The sequence below is a fragment of the Armigeres subalbatus genome, chromosome 2 (genome assembly GCF_024139115.2).
Source record: "Armigeres subalbatus isolate Guangzhou_Male chromosome 2, GZ_Asu_2, whole genome shotgun sequence".
NCBI lineage: Eukaryota > Metazoa > Arthropoda > Insecta > Diptera > Culicidae > Armigeres > Armigeres subalbatus.
In genome coordinates, this window is record NC_085140.1 from 60,301,510 (window position 1) to 60,327,790 (window position 26,281).

The window sequence follows — 26,281 nt, forward strand, 5'->3', positions numbered from 1 at the left end:
TGGTCCCTGCTACGTGTAAAGCAATCGTTCCAAATGTTTGTCGATGTTTGACAAAATGAAAAATATGTTAGTCCATGTCAATATAACCCATCTGAATAATTGAAGACAACTTTGTTGTCATTGTCAATTGAATTTAAGCACATAAAACATAAACTATGATGTGTGCGTTTGCCAATTTATTCAAAGATAATTCCAATTACGTAAGTATCAGTGTCAAACATTGGTACAAAGTAAGATAAAGTACAAAACACATAACTTTACTTCCAGGAACCTTTATGAATTGCCTCCTCACCCACTGTACGAGCTATGCAAATTTTTGGCCTCCATTATCGCGTTCTTATCTCTTCGATCGGAATCTTCTGTCTTGCTATTTTGCCTATTACTCTCCCACCCACTTCCCAGAAGAATGCAAAAACGAGCGGAAACAATTCAACTTACATAAATTCACCTGATTTACAGCCTTAATGCCGAGCACAGCAGCAACTCCAACAGTGCTGCTGCCTCGGATGCTTTTCCTCATCTACGCAGAAGGAGGTATACGGCGCAAATGGATCCGTTAATCATTGAAGCTAAAATAAAAACAGAGGCACAAATTTTCATTTATCCACTGTCGGTCGACACCGGGAGAATGCCTTGATATTGAACTTTTGTTTTATGGAGTCGACCATTTACCGAGGGTAATAAAGGTTATTAATTTGTTCACCTTTTGCCTTGATCATCTGTTCTCTAATGAATCTCATAAATTTGAAAGACAGGAGAAATCAAATTTCGTGGTTCTTTACATCTGAGTTCAAATTCCCCTGCAATACATGTTCATAAACTTTTATCTTCCCAGAAACGCTTCTATGTTATGTTTCTTCGAAATCATATTCATCAGAAGCATTAAAAAAAACTTTTCCACCAAACAATAAATGAACCGAAACAAATTAGGAAGGATCTGCATCGATCGAACCTTTCGCCATGTAGGCACCAGTACCAGTACATCAATAAAAAAAACTTTGATGCTGGTGATCTTTCAATTCTGAACAGTACCGAAGAAGTTGCATCGTTAAATTTGGCACAACAGCATACAGAAAAAGAAATTTTTAATAAAAACTTTCCACTCAATACCCACGTCTTCCATCATCAGCTTCACCGACGATACCACCCCTGCTGACCCTGCCTTAATTTAAAGGTGGCAAAAGAAAAACTTTCATTCGGTTGCTCCACCCACGCTGCTATCTTCGGTAGCGATGAAAAATTCGCCAAAATTCACAGCCACGCACCACGAGGGAGCCGACACTGACTGTGTCTCTAACGGTCTGTCCACCATGACGATGATACTATCAGACTTTCAAGGAAAATGGCGAGGCTTTCACAGCGAAGGCAACGAACTGAATTTGTTTGCATTCGATGAAGTTTTAATCTTCCTTTGTAAACATATTTGCGTCTCCTCATCGCTGCTGGAGTGGATTGTCCACTACGATGTCAGTCACGGTGAAATGACGAGGATATGACATTTTCTTGGGGAGGGGGGATTTTTTCTCCATTACATAATAGGAGGATTGAAGGAGATTGGTGCTGTCATGAGTAGCTTAGAGACTCACTGCAAAGTTATATCGTGTTGGGAAACTTTGCCTAATAGGCTGCTCGGTAACTTGTTTCATTATCCTAATTGCTTTATTTAAATTTTCGGATAAAATCACATATTGATTTTTTTTTCTAACAACAATTAAAAGAGACAACCTTTGTAGATAGTGATGCTCGAAAAACTAGGTTCAACGTGGGAATGAAATACACGAAGGATGTTGAGAAAACGTGTAAACTAACTAGAAGCGAACCGCTTCCTAAATCTCAGCTCCGAAGCCTTGGCGCTGTCACGCCCGATGGATAAAATAAAAACAAATGTGAGGATCCTGGATGGAGTCCTGATCGGATTCCGGATAAAGTACTGACCGGATTCTAGATGGAATCCTGAACCGATTCCAGAGAGAATCTTGACCGTATTATGGATAGAATCCTAATTGAATTCCGGATGGAATCCTAACCGGATTCCGGATGGAATCCTAACCGGATTCCGGATGAAATCCTGATCGGATTCTGGATAACCGGATGCCGGTTAAAATTCCGACCGTATTCTGTATGGAATTCCGATCAAAATCCGAATGAAATTCCGATCTGATGGAGCTCCGACCGGATTCTGGATGAAATCCCGACTGGATTCTGGATGGAATATCGACAGGATTTCGGAAATGAAAAGTAATCTTCAAAGGAACCCTCGCGACGGGTTGTCTTTGAGATTTTTTTTTCATCAGAATCCTAATTTGAAAAAATCAGGATATGAAAAAAACTTGTTAGAAATCTAAAAAATGCATTGACCAATTGACGTTATTCTATAAAGTATTCCGAATGGAATGAAGACATATTAAGGTTATTGTTTTTGAAATTGCAGGAAGTTAACCATGTCAATATATGATGATAGTTCATTTCAATTACCGAATGGACCAAGGCGTCCCATCAGTTTGGATTGGGTCAAAATCGATCATTTAAATCAATGCGTCCGAACTGAATAAATACAGATAGCTTCCGGCTTTCCTGTTTTCCATCCATCCATTCTTACATCCGACTTTGTCGCTTATGTCCCGCTCTCGAAGTCAAATAAATTGCTTTCATTGATTGCGAGATGTCCATGAATAACTTTTCTCTTCGACGACGGCGATGAAGATGATGATGATGATTCATTCATTAATCTTCTCGGCCGAAACATGCATACTTACACAACAACCAAACACACAGAAGCTGCTGGATGATGAGGTGGTAGCAGCTGCTGCTGAGCTGATGGTCTTCTGCGAATTCCGAGCTTCTAAGCTTCGTTCGAGCATCATCATGACAAGAAGATAGGCAAGATTAATTGAACGTTTGATGTCATCATATCTCATGAATATCTTTAGCCTCCTCCTCGAGCCAAGTGCCACTAACGGCATTTGGTTCGGTGTGGAACGGGGTACATTGGCATGAGCACAAGAACAAAGTGTACTTGCCACAATGTACATTGCTCATATTTCCAAGGCAAAAATCCTACAGTTTTATGATGGACCGAAGGTCCAACAAAGAGGCCAACGTAGGTAAACTCTTTACCCTGAATCATTCCGGTCGAAGTCAAACTTACAAGGGGTATTGGAATTCTCCTTGGAAGGGAAGGGTGGCCTAACAACAACAACAATCTGAAAGTTACGATTGTTGACAAAGGGCTTGTCTTTTGTTCGGGAATGTTGACATAAGTGTGTGTATGTGTTTCATACCTTCTTCTATCACTTCACCGTCGTCGCCTTGATTGTGATGACTTAATGAATAATGATGGCCAAAGGCAAGCATAATCTGAAGAGGGATGCTGCCAAGAGATATCAATTCTTTCTTCACGCAGCTTGCAACGGCACCGGTAACTGCTGCTGGTGGAGCAGCAGGAAATTGCAATTTTGCATCAAATAACTATAGAATGGGTCAATGTTATAAGCGAACGGACAGTATACGCAATTGCCTTCGATTTCCTGACTGAGCAAAGTCGAATGACCAACTTTTCGTCCGCTCTCTAATCTTGTTTCGACACATCTTCCTCTTGGGAGCACTTCTGTTGACGACATCAGCTGCCCCCGATAGTCAATCCAATTTATATTATGAATAGAGCAAAGCATTGTTTGGGAAGCCGTTCAAAAAGTTGTTAGTTATAAAATTTTGGTCATCCGGAAGAACCACCAGATCATTGTTATCTGATCCCAAAAAGACACATGAACGGACACCTAAGAGGATAGTCCTTTGGACAATAATCACAAGAGCTTTCCAGGTGCTTCCGGAGGGAAATAGCGCACTATAACACATTGATGCATTTGTTTGTGGAACTTTAATTGCATTTCACTTTGTTTCAGATTAATTGTACGCAGCAATGATTGCTATTCCGTGATTGAGCATAACTGATGTGAATGCACGATTGAAGTGCATAGGAAGTTGAATTTTCTCGATGAGAAATTGGAACTCTATAAACTCGATGTCTAATATACCCAACTACTGGAAGAGGTCCCATTCCTATGCTTAGGTACCATGAACTATCCATACGAAATCCGTTCGAGATTTCATCCAGCATCCGGTCGATATTCCATTCGGAAAGGCTTCCGGGATTCCATTCGGAACCCTGTCGGTATTCCATTCGGAATCCTGTCGAAATTCCATTCGGAATCCTGTAGAGATTCCATTCGGAATCCGTTAAAGATTTCATTCGGAATCCGGTCGGGATTTCATTCGGAATCCGGTCAAGATTTCATTCGGAATCCGGTCGGGATTTCATTCGGAATCCGGTCAAGATTTCATTCGGAATCCGGACGAGAATTCATTCGGAATCCGGTCGGGATTTCATTCGGAATCCGGTTGGGATTCCATTCGGAATCCGGTCAGGATTCCATTTGGAATCCGGTTGGAATTTTATTCAAAATCCGGTCGATATTCCATTCGGAACCCTGTCAGGATTCCATTCGGAATCCGGTCGGGATTCCATTCGGAGTCCGGTCGGGATTCCATTCGGAATCCGTTCGGGATTCCATTCGGAATCCAAACGGGATTCCATTCGGAATCCGAACGGGATTCCATTCGGAAACCGGTCGGGATTCCATTCGGAATCCGGTCGGGATTCCATTCAGAATCCGGTCGGGATTCCTTTCGGAGTCCGGTCGGGATTCCATTCGGAATCCGTTCGGGATTCCATTCGGAATCCGATCGGAATTCCATTTGGAATCCGGTCGGGATTCCATTCGAAATCCAGTCGGAATCCAGTCAGGATTCCGATTGGGATTCCAATCGGAATCCGATCGGGATTCCATTAGGCATCCTGTCAGAATTCCATTCGAAATCATGTCGGGATTCCATTCAGAATCCTGTCGGGATTCCACTCAGAATCCTGTCGAGATTCCATTCAGAATCCTGTCGGTATTCCATTCGGAATCCGATCGAGATTCCATTCGGAATCCGGTCGAGATTCCATTCGGAATCCGGTCGGGATTCCATTCGGAATCCGGTCGAGATTCCATTCGGAATCCGGTCGGGATTCCATTCGGAATCCAATCGGGATTCCATTCGGAATCCGAACGGGATTCCATTCGGAAACCGGTCGGGATTCCATTCGGAAACCGGTCGGGATTCCATTCGGAATCCGGTCTGGTTTCCATTTAAAGTCCGGTCGATATTCCATTCGGAACACTGTCAGGATTTCATACCTTTATTCGTATTCTATCCGGATCCCGGACGGGATTCCGTCTGAAAGTCAATCGGGATTCCATTCGTAATCCATTCGGAATTCCATCTGGAATCCGGTCAGGATTCTTTTCGGAATTAAGTAAGGATTATATTCAGAATCCGGTCGGGATTCGAAATACGGTCAGGATCCCATTAGGAATCCGGTCAGGATCCCATTAGTAATCCGGTCAGGATCCCATTAGTAATCCGGTCAGGATCCCATTCGGAATCCGGTCAGGATTCCATTTGGAAACCGGTCAGAATTCCATTTGGACACCGGTCAGGATTCCATTTGGAAACCGGTCAGGATTCCATTTGGAAACCGGTCAGGATTCCATTTGGAAACCGGTCAGGATTTCATTCGGAATCCGGTCGGGATTCCATTCGTTATGTGGTCAGAATTCCATTAGGAAACCGGTCAGGATTCCATTTGGAAACCGGTCAGGATTCCATTCGGAATCCGGTCGGGATTCCATTCGGAATCCGGTCGGGATTCCATTCGGAATACGGTCGGGATTTCATTGGGAATCCGTTCGGGATTCTTTTCGGAATCCAGTCGGAATTCCATTCGGAATCCGGTCGGGATTCCATTCGGAATCCGGTCGGGATTCCATTCGGAATTCGGTCGGGATTCCATTCGGAATCCGGTCTGGTTTCCATTTAAAGTCCGGTCGATATTCCATTCGGAACACTGTCAGGATTTCATACCTTTATTCGTATTCTATACGGATCCCGGACGGGATTCCGTCTGAAAATCAATCGGGATTCCATTCGTAATCCATTCGGAATTCCATCTGGAATCCGGTCAGGATTCTTTTCGGAATTTAGTAAGGATGCTATTCAGAATCCGGTCGGGATTCGAAATACGGTCAGTCTCCCATTAGGAATCCGGTCAGGATCCCATTAGTAATCCGGTCAGGATCCCATTCGAAATCCGGTCAGGATTCCATTCGGAATCCGGTCAGGATTCCATTTGAAAACCGGTCAGAATTCCATTGGGAATTCGGTCAGGATTCCATTTGGAATCCGTTTGGGATTCCATTCGTTATGTGGTCAGGATTCCATTTGGAAACCGGTCAGAATTCCATTTGGAAACCGGTCAGGATTCCATTTGGAAACCGGTCAGAATTCCATTTGGAAACCGGTCAGAGTCCATTCGAATCCGGTCAGGATTCCATTCGGAATCCGTTCGGGGTTCCATTCGGGATCCTGTCGGGATTTCATTTGGAATCCGGTCGAGATTCCATTCGGATTCCGGTCAAGATTTCATTCGGAATCCGGTCGAAATTCCATTCGGATGCCGGTCGGTATTCCAGTCGGAATCCGTTCGAAATTTCATTCGAAATCCGGTCGGGATTCCAATCGGAATCCATCGAACTTCCATTAGAAATCCGGTCGGAATTCCATCTGGATTCCGGTCGGGATTCCATCCGGAATCCGGTCGGGATTCCATTTAAAGTCCGGTCGATATTCCATTCGGAACACTGTCAGGATTTCATACGGATTCATCCGGATGAAATTCTACCCTTATTCGTATTCTATCCGGATCCCGGACGGGATTCCGTCTGAAAGTCAATCGGGATTCCATTCGTAATCCATTCGGAATTCCATCTGGAATCCGGTCAGGATTCTTTTCGGAATTTAGTAAGGATTCTATTCAGAATCCGGTCGGGATTCGAAATACTGTCAGGATCCCATTAGGAATCCGGTCAGGATCCCAATAGTAATCCGGTCAGGATCTCATTCGGAATCCGTTCAGGATTCCATTCGGAATCCGGTCAGGACTCCATTCGGAATCCGGTCGGGATTCCATTCGGAATCCGGTCGGGATTCCATTCGGAATCCGGTCGGATGTCCATTCGGAATCCGGTCGGGATTCCATTCGGAATCCGGTCGGGATTCCATTCGGAATCCGGTCGGGATTCCATTCGGAATCCGGTCGGGATTCCATTCGGAATACGGTCGGGATTCCATTCGGAATCCGGTCGGGATTCCATTCGGAATCCGGTCGGGATTCCATTCGGAATCCGGTCGGGATTCCATTCGGAATCCGGTCGGGATTCCATTCGGAATCCGGTCGGGATTCCATTCGGAATCCGGTCGGGATTCCATTCGGAATCCGGTCGGGATTCCATTCGGAATCCGGTCGGGATTCCATTCGGAATCCGGTCGGGATTCCATTCGAAATCCGGTCGGGATTCCATTCGGTATCCGGTCGGGATTCCATCCGGAATCCGATCGGGATTCCATTAGGAACCCGGTCGGGATTCCATTCGGAATCCGGTCGGGATTCCATTCAGAATCCGGTCGGAATTCCATTCGGAATCCATTCGGGATTCCATTCGGAATCCGATTCGGATTCCATTCGGAATCCGATTCGGATTCCATTCGGAATCCGATTCGGATTCCATTCGGAATCCGATTCGGATTCCATCCGGAATCCGGTTAGGATTCCATCCGGAATCCGGTAAGGATTCCATCCGGAATCCGGTAAGGATTCCATCCGGAACTCGGTAAGGATTCTATCCAGAATCCAATTAGAATTCCATCCGAATCCGGTTAGATTCCATCCGAATCCGGTTAGGATTCCATCCGTAATCCGGTTAGGATTCCATCCGAATCCGGTTAGGATTCCATCCGAATCCGGTTAGATTCCATCCGGAATCCGGTTAGGTTTCCATCTGAATCCGGTTAGGATTCCTCCGAATCCGGCCAGGATTCCATCCGGAATCCGGCTAGATTCCATCCGAATCCGGCCAGGATTCCATCCGAATCCGGCCAGGATTCCATCCGGAATCCGGCTAGGATTCCATCCGAATCCGGCCAGATTCCATCCGAATCCGGCCAGGATTCCATCCGGAATCCGGCCAGGATTCCATCCGAACTGGCCAGGATTCCATCCGGAATCCGGCTAGGATTCCATCCGGAATCCGGCCAGGATTCCATCCGGAATCCGGCTAGATTCCATCCGGAATCCGGCTAGGATTCCATCCGGAATCCGGCCAGATTCCATCCGAATCCGGCCAGGATTCCATCCGGAATCCGGCCAGGATTCCATCCGGAATCCGGCTAGGATTCCATCCGAATCCGGCTAGGATTCCATCCGGAATCCGGCTAGGATTCCATCCGGAATCCGGCCAGGATTCCATCCGGAATCCGGCCAGGATTCCATCCGGAATCCGGCCAGATTCCATCCGGAATCCGCCAGGATTCCATCCGGAATCCGGTTAGGATTCCATCCGAATCCGGTTAGGATTCCATCCGAATCCGGTTAGGATTCCATCCGAATCCGGTTAGGATTCCATCCGGAATCCGGTTAGGATTCCATCCGAATCCGGTTAGGATTCCATCCGGAATCCGGTTAGGATTCCATCCGGAATCCGGTCAGGATTCCATCCGGAATGCGGTTAGGATTCCAACCGGAATCCGGTTAGATTCCATCCGGAATCCGGTTAGGATTCCATCCGAATCCGGTTAGGATTCCATCCGAATCCGGTTAGGATTCCATCCGGAATCCGGTTAGATTCCATCCGAATCCGGTTAGGATTCCATCCGAATCCGGTTAGGATTCCATCCGAATCCGGTTAGGATTCCATCCGAATCCGGTTAGGATTCCATCCGGAATCCGGTTAGGATTCCATCCGGAATCCGGTTAGATTCCATCCGGAATCCGGTTAGGATTCCATCCGAATCCGGTTAGGATTCCATCCGGAATCCGGTTAGGATTCCATCCGGAATCGGTTAGGATTCCATCCGAATCCGGTTAGATTCCATCCGAATCCGGTTAGGATTCCATCCGAATCCGGTTAGGATTCCATCCGGAATCGGTTAGGATTCCATCCGGAATCCGGTTAGATTCCATCCGAATCCGGTTAGGATTCCATCCGGAATCGGTTAGGATTCCATCCGAATCCGGTTAGGATTCCATCCGAATCCGGTTAGGATTCCATCCGGAATCCGGTTAGGATTCCATCCGGAATCCGGTTAGGATTCCATCCGGAATCCGGTTAGGATTCCATCCGGAATCCGGTTAGGATTCCATCCGAATCCGGTTAGGATTCCATCCGGAATCCGGTTAGATTCCATCCGGAATCCGGTTAGGATTCCATCCGAATCCGGTTAGATTCCATCCGAATCCGGTTAGGATTCCATCCGGAATCCGGTTAGGATTCCATCCGAATCCGGTTAGGATTCCATCCGAATCCGGTTAGGATTCCATCCGGAATCCGGTTAGGATTCCATCCGAATCCGGTTAGATTCCATCCGGAATCCGGTTAGGATTCCATCCGAATCCGGTTAGGATTCCATCCGAATCCGGTTAGGATTCCATCCGAATCCGGTTAGGATTCCATCCGGAATCCGGTTAGGATTCCATCCGGAATCCGGTTAGGATTCCATCCGGAATCCAGTTAGGATTCCATCCGGAATCCGGTTAGGATTCCAATCGAAATCCGGTTAGGATTCCATTCGGAATCCGGTTAGGATTCCATCCGGAATCCGGTTAGGATTGCATCCGGATTTAGGATTCCATCCGGAATCCGGTTAGGATTCCATCCGGAATCCGGTTAGGATTCCATCCGGAATCCGGTTAGGATTCCATCCGGAATCCGGTTAGGATTCCATCCGGAATCCGGTTAGGATTCCATCCGGAATCCGGTTAGGATTCCATCCGGAATCCGGTTAGGATTCCGTCCGGATTCCAGACGGGATTTCGTCTGAAAGTCAATCGGGATTCCATTCGTAATCCATTCGGAATACCATCTGGAATCCGGTCGGGATTCTTTTCGGAATTTAGTAAGGATTATATTTGGAATCCGGTCGGGATTTTCCATCCGGAATCTGGACGAAATTCCATACAGAATCTGAACGGAATTTCATCCGGAATCCCATCGGGATTCCACTCGGAATCCGGTGATACATAAGATTTCATCCGAAATCCGATGCAGACACCTACCGAGATCCGGTTTCGACTGCTTTGGACTTGAATTTGAGTTTCTTCGGCATCAAATCCCAACTAGATTCCGGACAATATCATCCTGATTCTGATTAGAATTCTAATAAAATTCTGAAAAGAATTATTTATTTTCAAATTTGGTCTGGATTTCTTCCACATTTTTTACAAAATCTTATTCAGAAACAGATCAGTGTTACATATCTCATCTGTATCCATTTGTGTTGTTTTGGAGTCTGATGAGGAATCTGTTTGAATCCATTGATTCTGAATTCCGAAAGCAATATTTATTGTTCCTTAATGTGATCCAGAATTTATTTGAATGTCGATCGTTATTCTTCTTCTTGATAGAATTTAATTTAAATAAGTACAACATTCGAAAATGACAGAATGGTTAATACCGGAGTACCGTTAGAACCATTTGAGAAAGCCTGTGGAATATGTCATATGTTATTTTCAGAATCTGGACCGGTCTAATACCTAGAATTTTATCAAGATTCTCTTAGCAATAATGTGTTATAAAGAGTTGAAAGATGAAAACGTATCCAAAATCTATTAAGAATTCAGAATCCAATCTGCCAGAGAAACCAGCATATATCTGATCACAATTTCGCTAAAATTCTTTTCGGAAAACGATCAAAATGATATTCAAAATCTGGACTGATATTACAACTGTGATTCGACTTGAATACGTTCGTGGTGATGGACTTAAAATTCTTATAAAAAAATCACCCTAAAAAAAGCATTTAAAAAAATTGAAGACGTTCAGAATTTTGGACAGAATTCAATAATGAAAACATTCAGAGCTGATAAACTACTTCCCTAATTGAATGTTGGTACCATTTGATTTGAATGTGATACGACTAAGTGCCAAGTGTTGACAAAAGTATAACAAAAAATCATGGAGCATGAAATGAAAACTAAATTGACGATATTGAAACACATTCAAAGGTCAAACCTATTCCAAGTGCAGCAGCTTTTTTCCGTAACATTCAAAGCGTTTTTTCTTGACATATATCAATCCACCCAAAAACCGTGACAGAAACACCACTACACAATTATGTGTACAGTAGAATTCTACTACTTTCATAAACCATTTTAGAGGAAATAAAAAAAAAAAACTAAAGTGTACGAACGAGAACCAACCAAAAGCGACAATCGATCCATCAGTCATGGGGGGTTAGTATAAAGTGAAATGCTTTATAAATATTTTACAGTATATAACAGAAGATGGAAGTTAACAGTAGTAGTAATAGTAGTGGAGGTAGTAGTGGTAGTAGTAGAAGTAGCAAACGCAACTAAAGCATATCGTAGTCAAACAGTACAGGGAAGATAATCTAAGTTTCGAGCAGTACGATTTAGATGAGTGAAGAAATGAGCCTAACATGTGTGTCGAGCTGTGTGTGTCTAACATTTGGCGCATTTACTAACAGGTGTCGTACAAGTGTAAAGTGGAAAGTGTGTGTATCTTTTTATTCGATAAAGAAGAGCTAAACTAATAAAAAAAACAAAAATCAAACAAAACGGGGGAAGTGGGAAATATGGTACAGAAACAAAATAAAAAATGGAATAGTGGTAGTACTATTTCAAATTAACGTGTGGAAAACGAGATAGAAGAGAATATGAAAAAATAGAAACAATAAAAAACGATGTTAAAAATATATATAAACAAAAAAAAAGATTATATTTTTTGATTGCAAATTGTTTTTAAGCGTAATTTTCATATTTTTCGTTTGTATATATAATGGAAAGGGGGAGCTTTTGTAGAAATTGACCTAACCAAGACTTGGGAGAAGGGGCTGGTTCCTGACTTGACAGGTAAGAAGTAAAAAAAATATTTCAAAACCCGGGAAACGAAGCTGCGAAGTCAATCTGTGTGAATCTTTTGGGAATTATTGCGATCCAAATTGAATGTCGAGCTAATTAGAGATGGCACTGGTGGAGTCTGTCGCAGATCTATATGGAAATAATGAAACCGAGTGCGCCCGCATAATATACAAAAGCGAGAAAGAATTTTTAATTAATTTACTCGCTCTGTAGAAGTTTGTATAATCAACGCTACTGCTGGATGTACGTCATTTGCTCATGAGGGAATATGTTTCTGAATTATGCATAGATTGACTTCTAAACTTTTTTCCCAGTTTTAATTAGGTTCGATGCTTCAAAAAGGATTATTATTTGAGGAGAGCGTATCTAGAATCTAACGTTTCAACTTTCTTAAAAAATGATCTTTTTTAAGGCTTGGGAAATTCTCTCATTGTTCAAATATTCATCAGAGATCAAAACGTTTCGAAAATACTTTTTCTTTCCTAGCGTAAACCCTAACATTGAAAATCTAGGTCCCTAACTCTCAGACTAGGAAACTGAACCAAAGCAAAACCTAAAAAAATGGAACGGAAACCTATCACAGGACCAAAATAAACGTTTCACATACCTTGCTGCCTCGCTCGTTGAAGATGATCTCTACGTCCAGGATGGTGCCGAATTGCTACAGTAGTGGAAGAGAACAAGTTGAAAAGTTGCAAATTAATCTCAATTGTTGGTTTTAGTGAAGTAGTTAGGTGGTGGAGAGCGCACAGAGTTTGCTTATTTAGAACTTTTATCCGGATTTAGTTAGTTGATGCACTATGGAGGATTTCCATACCATAAAGTGTTCAAAATAATTCAAAGAAATTTCACCAAAAATCCAGAACCTCTGGATTATCGATTTTAGCACAGTTTTACATTAGTGCTCTGACAGTTTAATACAAAATAAATATAGAGTACACCCATTTTGAAATAAAATTCGTATTTTTACTTAAAAGCGATAATGTTTTGGTAATTTCCAAAGTTCAGTCGATTTTCCACTCAAGGGAAAACAAATTACAAAAGCAATTTCCTTCCTCCGACTAGGAATCCCTTAGTGGCGATGGCACAACAGTGATGACCAACTGGTGAAATGAGTTTTCAGTCGAATTTCGCTACACCCGTCCATAAAACGTTCGATTTCGGGCGACTGATCAGCTTAGCAATTGGCGCGCGGCAACGGCCATGGATGGTGGTTAGAAATTTAATTTAAACTTGCTACCCCATGTGGAGACACAAATACTACATTGTATCGTGAATTTTCCGGCGCTGAACCGGTGGCTGTGCATACAATTCAAGGATTCAACTTCATCGTTATCATTCCGGCGAAATGGTAGCGCATTAGTAGATCCCTGTATGATTTGTGCCATCCCTGTCCGATGCGATGGTAGAGTGAGAGGGGGTGAGTTGTTTAAATAGCTGCCCGCTCGAGAGGATGAGCTTTGAAACAACGGTTAGAGCTGCTGCAATCGAATCCCGAGTATCAATTTGTCGATGGTATGTGCGGCGCGGTTGCGGCTCTCGATAGACACTCGGATCGATTTCATAGAATGACATCGTCGGTATAAACATGGGGATGGAGAGTGGGAATCGTTTGGATATCTGGCTGTGTATAGATTGGAACCGAGCGAGTTGGGACCGGAAAAGGTTGGAGTGTGCGAATCATAATTAAACTGGAGGTTTAGTTTGTATCAGGGTTCGGAATACAACTTTTAATTTAAAATTATCAGAGATATCAGCGAATTAAAAATATATTTCAGGTGACTGAGAGCCATTATGCAACATGCTGATTGGTATAAATAATAAAAAATAGTGTCACTCTAATAATAATAAAAAAAACAATTAGAAAAGGAACTATAATTTCGGAAGTGATACATCTAGCAATGTCCCAAGTAGCACATATGTTCCAAGTCAATGTCAATTATATGCGACCAGATTCGGTTACAAACAAATCATTTTTAGTGATCAAATAAATCAACTATGCGTTGTTCCTCATCATATGCATAATCCATTGGGAACTGCACGAGGAAACCTGGCTATTTTTTTTTTTTACTTTTGCTACACACATACGGACAAACATTTCCTCGTTTGGGAAGCAAAGAATTGAAAATTGAAGACCCATAATGTTATAACTATAGATCTGCATTCTTTAACTTTTTCCTTCCCACGACTTTTTTTCCAAAAATTTCAGGAAGGAATCACCTTTGAGAAAAATGCTAGAACAAAAGTGTTTAAACACAAAACTGCAGTCTAATGAAATCATAAAGATGTGTCAAATATTACTTTTTGTTGTTGTTCATTTTGATAGCCTGGGGTTACAACTTTGTTGTATGCTGTATGCAGGAAAAAATCAATATAGATTTATAAAATTTTCCATTGTTCCAGAGAAAGAACGCTCAACCCTGTCTAACATAATAAAATGAGAAACCAGTGTGAGTGTAAAACCTGCCCACTGGGACATTGAGATTCTACATCGGAATGGATAATTTGAAGTGAAACAGACATCCTACATCTATTCCAGGCTTGTGCATTGTGATAGGTGTGCGGGCCAGGCACTAATGAATGAATGAACTTTGTTTTTAGTCACTATTATTGCTGCATATATGTTATTGGAATGATTATTGAATTAGCCATGATATGATTATCCACATACAGATAGAACAGGAAATTATCTGCTACACTGTTACTACAATTCTATGAATTCAATCATGCCTAATAGAAGAATTTTCGTGAGCGTAATTGAATTTACCTGGGATTTGGTTACATTGGATAGATATAATATGATTGATATACCAACTATGCGTAAACTAAATTTCTATTATCATGAAACCGAAGCACATCAAGTAGAATGAACAAGAGCATTAGTTATATGATGACATGAAAGCTGCTACTTTTCATTTTCGAGCATTCAACATTCTAAATAAAGGATCTGAATTGAAAATTCAATTTCCTAATGAAATTTGGTCTGGTATTCAATTAACCAATTCAATATACCAATGACAACGGCCTACGGTTAGTATAATTCGCTGCTGCTAGGGGGATGGCCATCAGTAGCAGCTACTTTGCACGAAAGAACATCCGAAAGCACACCTGGAGACACCCAAATGGTAAAACTTGCAACCAGATAGACCGTGTTCTGGTGGATGGGCGCTATTTCCCGGATGTTATCGATGTGCGGACATTCAGAGGTCCGAACATTGACTCTGATCACTACCTCGTTGTCAGTAAAATTCGATCACGATTGTCAACTGTATCGAACGAAAGATCACAGCGAAGGATGCGTTATAATATCCAGCGATTGTCGGCGGAAGGAGTATCGGGACTGTATAAGGGCCTGTTCAAATATTACGTAACGCAAAAAACGTTGTTTTTAAGAACCCCCCCCCCCCCCCTCACAATCCGTAACAATTTTCAGAACCACCCCCACCCCTGTGCGTGAAATAAAAAATTATCTATTGTATATTTCATGCTATTTCAAAGATAATGAATATTTTTTGAATTTTTCAATATATTTTTTCGCTATGCAAACGATTTGTTACGCGTAACAAAATTACTAATGGCCCCCACCCCCTATATTACCGTAACAAAAATCAAACAATCCCCCATCCCCTATTGCGTTACGTAATATTTGAACAGACCCTAAGTGCAATCAACGTTAGCGACAACATCAACGATCTATGGGAGTCGATCCATGGAGCGGTGAGCACAACAACACGAGAAGTGGTTGGCACTGACAGAGGCGACCCTGGACGGGTTGGTTTGATGTGGAGTGTCAAAGAGTGACAGGTGAGAAGAACGTTGCCAGAAGCCGGATGTTGGTGTCGGGTACCCGATCGAATAGAGATCGGTACAAGGAACCAAGAGCAGCCGAAAAACGAACCCACCGCAGGAATAAGAAAGAATATGAAGAACAAGTGATTAGCGAGGCGCAGGAAAAAATGGTGCAGAATGATATTAGGAGGTTTTATAAGACTGTCAATGGCGTGCGAAGAAAAACATCGCCATCTCCCGTCATCAAGAAGGGAATTTGCTGAAAGATAAAACCGAAGTGACTTTGTTGAATATTGGAAGAAAACTTTGTTGAATATTGGAAGTGACGGTGCATCGGTGAACAGAATAAATGGGTTAATGAGGTTAAAAAAGCTATTAAAGAGCTGAAAAACAATAAGGCTGCGGGGAAGGACCAGCTCCCGGCTGAACTTCTCAAACATGGCAGTGAGCAGCTTTATGAAGTTCTGCACCATATTATGTAGAAAATATGGGTAGACGAGGAATTGCCTGCAAGCTGATTGGACGGCCTCATTTGCCTTCTCTTTAAAAAAAAGGGCACAGACTGGAGTGCGCCAATTACCGAGGAATGACCCTCCTTAATTCGGCGAACAAAATTATGTCCCGTATTCTGTTCAACAGACTGAAACCGCTTGAAGAGTCTTTCGTCGGCGAATACCAGGCAGGTTTTCGTGAGGGCCGATCAACGACGGATTAAATTCTTGATACATTCAGGGAGTACAACTTGCAGACACATCATCTGTTTATTGATTTCAAGGCGGCGTACGATTCAGTGAAACGGAATGAATTATGGCAAATTAAGCTTGAACATGGTTTCTCGGCGAAACGGATACGGCTGATTCGTATGACGTTGGACGGATCAAAATCAAAATCAAGTGTAAGGGTGGCGGATGAAATATCGACATCATTTGTTACCTTAGATGGATTGAAGGGTGATGGGTGATGCACTCTCGAATCTACTGTTCAATATAGCCCTCGAGGGAGCGATTAGGAGAGCTGTTGTGCAAAGAAGCGGTACCATTATCACAAGATCGCATATGCTCCTGGAATTTGCGGACGATATAGATATTACCAGGATTGATCGACGTGCTGTGGAAGAGGGTTTTGGGCCTTTTAAGAGGGAGACAGCGAGGATTGGACTCACGATCAATACTAGCAAAACGAAGTACATGGTCGCTGGCAATCAACATGGGTTCATTAGTGGTGGTGGTAGTGAAATGGTGCTGGATGGTGAAAAATTTGAAGTAATAGAAGAATTTGTGTATCTTGGAACATTAGTGACGTGTGATAATGATGTTACCCGCGAGGTGAAAAGGCGTATTGCAGCTGCAAATAGGGCTTGTTACGGACTTTGTAACCAGTTTAAGGTGATTATAGAATGAAGCCAGAAATCGGCCATTTTGTAAACCACGTGCTTTTCCAATATTTTTTTCAAGAGCACGAGATGAAAGAACCATAACGCGTATGCGGCTGAAATAATGGTAGATCGTTTGCTTAGTTATGCTGAACAATCATGATTTGAGTTTTGGCACTGTTCGAAAACTATTACGCCAGATTCGGGCTTTTGGAAATGCATGCAGATAAACGTGTGGTGAATTTGAAATTCACCACGGGCCCCATTCTATAATCACCTTAAGTTTCGTAGTCTGCAAACGAAGACAAAATTCGCGCTGTATACTAAACTGATTCTTCCGGTGGCTTTATACGGCCATGAAACATGGACGTTAAAAGAGGCTGATCGGAGAGCTTTCTGAGTATTTGAGCGTAAGGTTCTGCGGACAATACTCGGCGGTAAACAGGAGAAATGTATGACGCATGAATCACGAGTTGTACCAGGGGTATAAAGGGCTGGATATTATTAAGCTTATACAACACGGCAGACTACGGTGGGCTGGACACGTTGTTCGTATGCCGGAAGAACGTCAAGCGAAAATAATATTTAGTAGAGAACCCGGAAAAGGTCGCAAGTATGCGTGGAATGCCGCGTACACGATGGCTTTTTGCAGTTGAAGAGGACCTGAGGGCGCTCAATGTTTAGGGCGACTGGAAGCGATTGGCCCAGGTTCGAGTCCAGTGGAGAAGGATACTCCATTCGGTGTAGATTCATCGAAGAGCTGTAGCCCATCAAGTATCAAATATTCAATTACCCCATATTATACCAGTGTCCTACAAATAGTTCAGCTGTTGTGAACCTCCAACATTAAGTTGATTAAACAATCAGTCCCGTGGTGAATTTTAAAAGCACCACATGTTTTTCCACTCCCATCCTCAATAGGTAAAATACGACATAACACTTTTCATACAGTGTTGAAACTGAAGTCGTTTGTATATCATATCATAAGTAAGTAAATGATTCTACGATTGTATCACCACTATGCGTGTTATGGGTCTCTCAATCCGTGTTCTTGAAAATTTACTGAAAAAGCCGATTTGTGGCTTTGTTGTTTAACCACCATAATGGCAAAAGTATCATAAGGTATTACAGTTACCCAGGACACATTCTAACAATGACGGTCTTGACAGCTTTCATCTATTCTCGTTCCTAACAACTCAATGTCACTCGGAATGTCCCACACCAGCTCTCCCGAGACCTTTTTTCTGGCAGTGGAATTTAACTGTTTACGAAACATTCCGAATGACCTATAACTGCTCACGCAGAAACACCTTCCGACTCTCAGCCGCAGTCGGCGTTCTCCGTTCCATCCCTTTCGAGGATCCGTAGCACAACAACCGCAGTAAGGTACCCTGGGGATATAAAAGCCAATCACTCTGTCTGTATGAGACAGGAGCCGCACGGACGCTAGAGGAGACACTATCTCTGATCTCTTCGAAGAATCGGACCTCCATCGGATCAACCATGGATCCAATATCTACTACAATGGTCACCACTCGTCTGGGATGTCTCCGCCGTAAGCCGAACAGTTCGCTCCAAATTCCGATAGACCATTATTCCGGAATCATATGGGATCGATCACTATCCGATCACAATGAGACGAACAATGTAGCTATGCGAGCATGAAGACAGGGAGATTAAAAAAAAATATGTTCAAGATGCAGTTCAAGCCAGTGGTTCATCAAATATTACGATTGTGGAACGATGTGGAACTTTCCGCAAAGTAACGTCGATTTCGATACTGCGACCCAGTTATGCGGCTGAACCAGAGGCCCTTCGCTGGTGGACAGACGACATACGGAGAGCTGTCAATATCTCTATCAAAGGTCTTCCTCTAAACCACCAAACCAAAAAATACACCCCCGATCGCTATGGTTTTTGGCTGGAAAGAATTTCTCGAAAGTCCAAATAACATATAGCTGTGGAGCTCTGGAACCGGGCAACCAAAGCCTCCTTTCAAGAGTTTCGGAAGCCTCCTTTCAAGAGGTTCGGAAGCCTGATTTCAAGAGTCTCGGAAGCCTCCTTTCAAGAGTCTCGGAAGCCTACTTTCAAGAGTCTGGGAAGCCTCCTTTCAAGAAACTCGGAAGCCTCCTTTCAACAGGGCCTGGAAGCCTCCTTCAAGAGGCTCAGGAAGCCTCCTTTCATGAGGCTGGGAAGCCTCCTTTCATGAGGCTGGGAAGCCTCCTTTCAAGAGGCTGGGAAGCCTCCTTTCAAGAGGCTGGAAGCCTCCTTCAAGAGGCTCAGCCTCCTTTCAAGAGGCTGGGAAGCCTCCTTCAAGAGGCTGGGAAGCCTCCTTCAAGAGGCTGGGAAGCCTCCTTTCAAGAGGCCAGAAGCCTCCTTTCAAGAGGCCAGCCTCCTTTCAAGAGGCCAGCCTCCTTTCAAGAGGCTCAGGCCTCCTTTCAAGAGGCCCGGAAGCCTCCTTTCAAGAGGCTCAGAAGCCTCCTTCAAGAGGCTCAGAGCCTCCTTTCAAGAGGCTCGGAAGCCTCCTTTCAAGAGGCTCAGAGCCTCCTTTCAAGAGTCCCAGGAAGCCTCCTTTCAAGAGGCCCAGGAGCTTCCTTTCAAGAGGCCTGAAGCCTCCTTTCAAGAAGCTCAGGAGCCTCCTTCAAGAGCTCGGAGCCTTCTTCAAGAGGCCTGGAAGCCTCCTTCAAGAGGCCTGGAAGCCTCCTTTCAAGAGGCTCAGCCTCCTTTCAAGAGGCCTGGAAGCCTCCTTTCAAGAGGCCCGGAAGCTTGCTCTCAAAGGCCCGGAAGCCTCCTTCAAGAGGCCCAGAAGCTTGCTTTCAAAGGCCCGGAAGCCTCCTTCAAGAGGCCTGGAAGCCTCCTTTCAAGAGGCTCAAGCCTCCTTTCAAGAGGCCTGGAAGCCTCCTTTCAAGAGGCCCGGAAGCCTCCTTTCAAGAGGATCGGAAGCCTCCTTTCAAGAGGCCTGAAAGCCTCCTTCAAGAGGCTCGAAGCCTCTTTCAAGAGGCCCGGAAGCCTCCTTTCAAGAGGCCTGGAAGCCTCCTTTCAAGAGGCCTGGAAGCCTCCTTTCAAGAGGCCTGGAAGCCTCCTTTCAAGAGGCTCAAAAGCTTCCTTCCAAGAGCCTCGGAAGCCTCCTTTCAAGAGGTTCGAAAGCCTCCTTTCAAGAGGCTCGAAGCCTCCTTTCAAGAGGCCTGAAGCCTCCATTCAAGAGGCCTGGAAGCCTCCATTCAAGAGGTCTGGAAGCCTCCTTTCAAGAGGTTCGGAAGCATCCTTTCAAGCGTCTCGGAAGCCTCCTTTCAAGAATGTAGGAAGCCTCCTTGCAAGAAGCTCGGAAGCCTCCTTTTAAGAGGCTCGGAAGCCTCCTTTCAAGAGGCTCGGAAGCTTCCATTCAAAAGGCTCGGAAGCCTCCTTTCAAGAGTCTCGGAAGCCTCCTTTCAAGAGGCTCGGGAGCTTCCTTTCAAGAGGCTCGGAAGCCTCTCTTCAAGAGGCTCGGGAGCCTCCTTTCAAGAAGCTCGGGAGCCTTCTTTCCAAGAGGCCTGAAGCCTCCTTCAAGAGGCCTGGAAGCCTCCTTTCAAGAGGCCTGGAAGCTTGCTCTCAAAGGCCTGGAAGCCTCCTTTCAAGAGGCCCAGAAGCTTGCTTTCAAAGGCCTGGAAGCCTCCTTTCAAGAGGCTCAGAAGCTTGCTTTCAAAGGCCCGGAAGCCTCCTTTCAAGAGGCTCGGAAGCCTCCTTTCAAGAGGCTCGGAAGCCTCCTTTCAAGAGGCTCGGAAGCCTCCTTTCAAGAGGCCCGGAAGCCTCCTTTCAAGAGGCTCGGAAGCCTCCTTTCAAGAGGCTCGGAAGCCTCCTTTCAAGAGGTTCGGAAGCATCCTTTCAAGCGTCTCGGAAGCCTCCTTTCAAGAATGTAGGAAGCCTCATTTCAAGACGCTCGGAAGCCTCCTTTCAAGAGGCTCGGAAGCCTCCTTTCAAGAGGCTCGGAAGCTTCCATTCAAAAGGCTCGGAAGCCTCCTTTCAAGAGGTTCGGAAGCTTGCTCTCAAAAGGCTCGGAAGCCTCCTTTCAAGAGGCTCAGAAGCTTGCTTTCAAAAGGCTCGGAAGCCTCCTTTCAAGAGGCTCGGAAGCCTCCTTTCAAGAGGCTCGGAAGCCTCCTTTCAAGAGGCTCGGAAGCCTCCTTTCAAGAGGCTCGGAAGCCTCCTTTCAAGAGGCTCGGAAGCCTCCTTTCAAGAGGCTCGGAAGCCTCCTTTCAAGAGGCTCGGAAGCCTCCTTTCAAGAGGCTCGGAAGCCTCCTTCAAGAGACTCAGCCTCCTTTCAAGAGGCTCAAGCCTCCTTTCAAGAGGCTCAGAAGCCTCCTTTCAAGAGGCTCAGAAGCCTCCTTTCAAGAGGCTCGGAAGCCTCCTTTCAAGAGGCTCAGAGCCTCCTTCAAGAGGCTCAGAAGCCTCCTTTCAAGAGGCCCGGAAGCCTCCTTTCAAGAGGCTCAGAAGCCTCCTTCAAGAGGCTCAGAAGCCTCCTTCAAGAGGCCTGGAAGCCTCCTTCAAGAGGCCCGGAAGCCTCCTTTCAAGAGGCCCGGAAGCCTCCTTTCAAGAGGCTCAGAGCCTCCTTTCAAGAGGCTCGGAAGCTTCCTTTCAAAAGGCTCGGAAGCTTCCTTTCAAGAGGCCTCGGAAGCCTCATTTCAAGAGGCCTCGGAAGCCTCCTTTCAATAGGCCTCGGAAGCCTCCTTTCAAGAGGCTCGGAAGCCTTCCTTCAAGAGGCTAGGAAGCCTCCTTTCCAGAGGCTTGGAAGCCTCCTTTCAAGAGGCTCGGTAGCCACATTTCAAGAGGCCTGAAGGCTCCTTTCAAGAGGCTCGGAAGTCTCCTTCTAAGAAGCTCGGAAGCCTCCTTCCAAGAAGCCTCCTCGGAAGCCTCTTTTCAAGAGGCTCGGAAGCCTCCTTTCAAGAGGCCCGGAAGCCTCCTTCCAAGAGGCTCGGAAGCCTCCTTCCAAGAGGCTCGGAAGCCTCCTTCCAAGAGGCTCGGAAGCCTCCTTCCAAGAGGCTCGGAAGCCTCCTTCCAAGAGGCTCGGAAGCCTCCTTCCAAGAGGCTCGGAAGCATCCTTCCAAGAGGCTCGGAAGCATCCTTCCAAGAGGCTCGGAAGCCTCCTTCCAAGAGGCTCGGAAGCCTCCTTCCAAGAGGCTCGGAAGCCTCCTTCCAAGAGGCTCGGAAGCCTCCTTCCAAGAGGCTCGGAAGCCTCCTTTCAAGAGGCTCCGGTTTTGTTCCTTACTGTATCCACAGTTTAGACCAGATGGCCAGAATTGGTTCAGGGATTGATGGAATATGTCACAGGAAGCAAAATTTCCTTATTTTATGCACTGAATCTTCCATATGATAAAAGAGCTGAACTGGTAAATGAAAAGATTTGATGAAGGGTTGTCAGGAAAAATTATTTATTGCGTAGATATCATAAAAAAGGGATCAAGTCTCCCCAAATTTTAAAATTGCATGTGCTGTCAAATTCAATAACAAAAATCGTTCACGTATACGCACAGCAATTCGAAAATTCCGCGTATTTTGAAGGAAAAATATTTTAAAAATCTGAGGGCACCTTTCTACTTTTATCGAAGCAAATTTTTGGAGAGGGATCAATTTCCCCCGAATATTTTAAAAGTCGATTTTTGACAGCACTCCAAAAAATCGATTGTGTATCCATAACAACAATAATGTAAGCACTGTCATACATCAGTATAGTTAAATACTGTATTTCTTAGAGAGTCTGTGTGGAAATCGCGTATGTTTATTTATTTTTGGCTGTGATACACCGGAAATCAGAAAACGGGATCAAGTCTACCCAGTCTCCCCTATACGTTTAAAATCGGATCAGATCATCCTGTTGCTGTTTGTAATACTTTTATCTTTTTAATGGAATGTCTTTATAAATCTCAAAAGAATTGAAATGTTTCATTTCATTTCTCCTATTTACTTTTATCTTGATGTAGGATGATTTTCAATGTCTCATAGTTTACTAAACACGAAAATGGACAAATTTATTTATCCATAGAAAACTGTGCCTAACGAATATATGCTCTCGTTTGCGTTCCTTGCTGTGCACGCTTTCCACCCTAAAAGTTGGTCAACATTTAGAATTACTTACCCCAAACATGGACCGCAGGTCCGGGTCCCGAAATCGGAACGGAATATTCGACACGTGTAATCGCTTTGGTTGTCCTTTGGATTCGGCTAGCGCGGTAGCGGCCGCCACGGCCGCGGCCACATTTTGCTGCTGCTGTTGTTGGCTTTGCACTGACGCGGCTACCACCGAGAGCTGCTGCGCCGTACTCAGCGGCACGGTACCAGTACCGGCCGTTGTCGTAATGGTGCTGCTTCCGGTGGTCATGATGGAGCTGCCGCCCGGACTACTACTGCTGCTGCCGATGCTGCCACCACTGATGGCGGCCGCGCTGCTTGCCAGCGCACTACTGCTGGCGGCGATGAGTGCGGCGGCGGCGGTGGCTACATCTGACGGTGAACTACAGCTGACGTTGCTGCTGTTGGTACTGCTGTTGGTTTGGATGTTGTTGGCACTTGAGACTTGCGTTTCTGGTTCCGTTTGCTGCAATAATTCGGTCTTCTTATCGTGGCAATTCGAGGTTTTGCGGTGGCGGATGTTTTGCGTGTATGTGTGTGGGTGTATTTGAGTGCACGTTTTGTGTATAAGGTTATGACATCACGACAGCAACGCAAATACAGCACAATTATTGAAATCATAAGATGGTGGTCAAATTCGGATTTTTTTTCGAGTAGCGTGAAATGAAAAGAACAGAACGCAAAAATTGATTAGAAAACGGCGAACCAATTGTGTGATTTTCTTCAGTAGAATGAATGTAAGCTTTGAAATATGAACTACATTGTCTCGAGCGGTAATGATGCAGAAGCTAATAGAACCTTAATTTCATTTAGTTTCTAGATTCAAATAATTTCAACACTTACCAGAACACGTTATACGTTATGCGATAAGAATACAAGCAAAGATAAAACTAATAGCATTCACGACTTACGGTAACTCATACCACCTGCGGTGAGCTCACGGGCAGCACAACTAAGATATTTGCCTTCTCCATACCCGAGCAGGAAGCTTTTGCCATCAGTTTTATCCAAAACGCATAGGGAAAAGCAAATTTCCACAAGCAAACTTGGTGTTTCCCCAATTCACATTCGCCGCGGGCTACAGAAAATGGAAAACTTTTAATACCCTCCCTCAACTTCCCTGCGACAACGACGACGGCGACTAAAAGTACGCGACATCCCGGTAGTGAAGTTTGCGGAGAGAATTATTCGCTAAATTTCGGTCACGTAAATGCCGCGAAGGTGGTAGCAGCGAAGTTACCCAACTGAAGGCACAAAGACGACATAAACGGCGCACAGAGTGGTTTAAATAATGTTAAACCTCAAATTGTTTTTAGCAATGTTCATGTATAAAATTTAATGAATGTTAATGCCGCAAAGCAATCAGAATTTCAAGTTTTATAAACACTAACGGTGGTCTGTATTTATACAACTTTGTTTTAACTGTTGACCACTGTACCAAGACGATTGAGAAATGAGTTTTCTGGAAGTTGGATTTCCTCTTCCGCTACTTCAACTTTCTTTGCAGTACGAAAAGTACGATTGCGATAAAACGCGGATAAGGGAAGAGACTCTGTGTTGATGAAAATGTTCAGTCATTTTAGTTGGAAACGAAGTGCGTTTAATCTAGGCAATTAGCAGTAGGATTAATCGGAAGGTATTACTTGAGAATCGTGATCGGATTTGCGGCTGGGAAAACGGTTCAGGGCTAAAAGTTCCCCTCCGGACCTTCGAATTACGTGACAACAATACAGATCTGGTTATGAAATTTGATTTTCATCTAAACTTTGAAAGCCCCATCCAAACTGAAATTGATTGATTGAATTTTCCATCCCATTGGCTGCGTGAAACAGCAGTTCAAAACTTCAAGTTGTTCCCAGAATCGAATCCTTATAATCAATATCCAAGCTCAACTCACTCTTTCTCGCATCATCGGACAATATCCGGCAGGCACTCAAGTGTGCCGGATTTTTTTTCCACCGTCGTCAGCATGATAATAACCATTATTATATCAGCCGTTATTGTTATTACTTCATCCACCGATCGACCACATTTACGATCCGCCGCCACCGGTCGTTACAATCATCTCTTTTCCATCGGTTTTCCTTCAAGTCGCTGAATCCTTCCGACAAAAAAGAAATCCGTTTGAACGGGGGAAACGACAAAAGGGCATCCCAAAATTCATTTATGACGTATACGAAGGGTAGAGAGAGAAGAGGGAGAGGGGTGGGGGGTCGGAGCTATTGCTAGTCTTATTAATGAATGGTTATTGATTTGGAAAGTTATGGAAGTTCTTCGAGGCAAGCACAAAAAATCCATAAAAAAGTTCCTACTTGGTTTGCCTTAAATATTTTTAAAGAAATTCGTTCAATAGTGAGTAAATGATTTCCATTCATTCAGTCGTTTACAACGATTGTGATTGTGAAATGTACATCCAATTGATTGAACAGTTTTTAATGCATTTCTCGTAACTGAGCATTGTCCCTTTGACATTGAATAACATAATACCACGCGTCTCCACAACTGTGAAAAGAAAACTGTGAATAATAAAATTAATGTGCCAAAATATTTTTCAATAGGTAATGGTAAAATAGAATTTCTGTATTGTAATAGCCCTTCTATCTCTATCTAACATAGTTTTTTGCTCATCCTAGTGTTTCACCGAAATTAAGTATATGAAATATCCATATAAAACCATCATTTGGATAGTAGTGGAATGCACACAAGTTTGAATCAATCTCAAAGTAGTGACAGTATGTGTGTCATGTCATTAAGGACATTAAAAAACAACGCTCAAAAACGGCTGCCACACAAATAGAACAAATAAGCGATCCTTGTCCTTGTCGTCATCGGTGACATGAACGCGCAGGTAGGAAGGGAGGAAATGTATAGACCGGTCATCGGACCGGATAGTCTGCACACCGTATCGAATGACAACGGCCAACGATGCATAAACTTCGCTGCCTCCCGCGGAATGGTAGTCCGAAGCACCTTCTTTCCCCGCA

At 44.2% G+C, this 26,281-nt stretch overlaps 1 protein-coding gene across 17 annotated transcripts in view; it reads right to left on the reverse strand.

The window, feature by feature from the left end:
• LOC134208729 (uncharacterized) overlaps positions 1-26,281 on the reverse strand; it is a 580,250-nt gene that overhangs the window by 155,713 nt on the left and 398,256 nt on the right. For 16 of the 17 annotated variants that reach the window (XM_062684587.1, XM_062684586.1, XM_062684577.1 and 13 more), the window contains 2 exons: positions 23,305-23,781; positions 12,645-12,698 (listed from right to left, as the gene is read on the reverse strand). In XM_062684587.1, coding sequence (XP_062540571.1) covers positions 12,645-12,698; positions 23,305-23,781 — 531 coding nt within the window. The remainder of the gene's footprint in view (positions 1-12,644; positions 12,699-23,304; positions 23,782-26,281) is intronic. The other variant, XM_062684572.1, reaches the window with a different exon arrangement.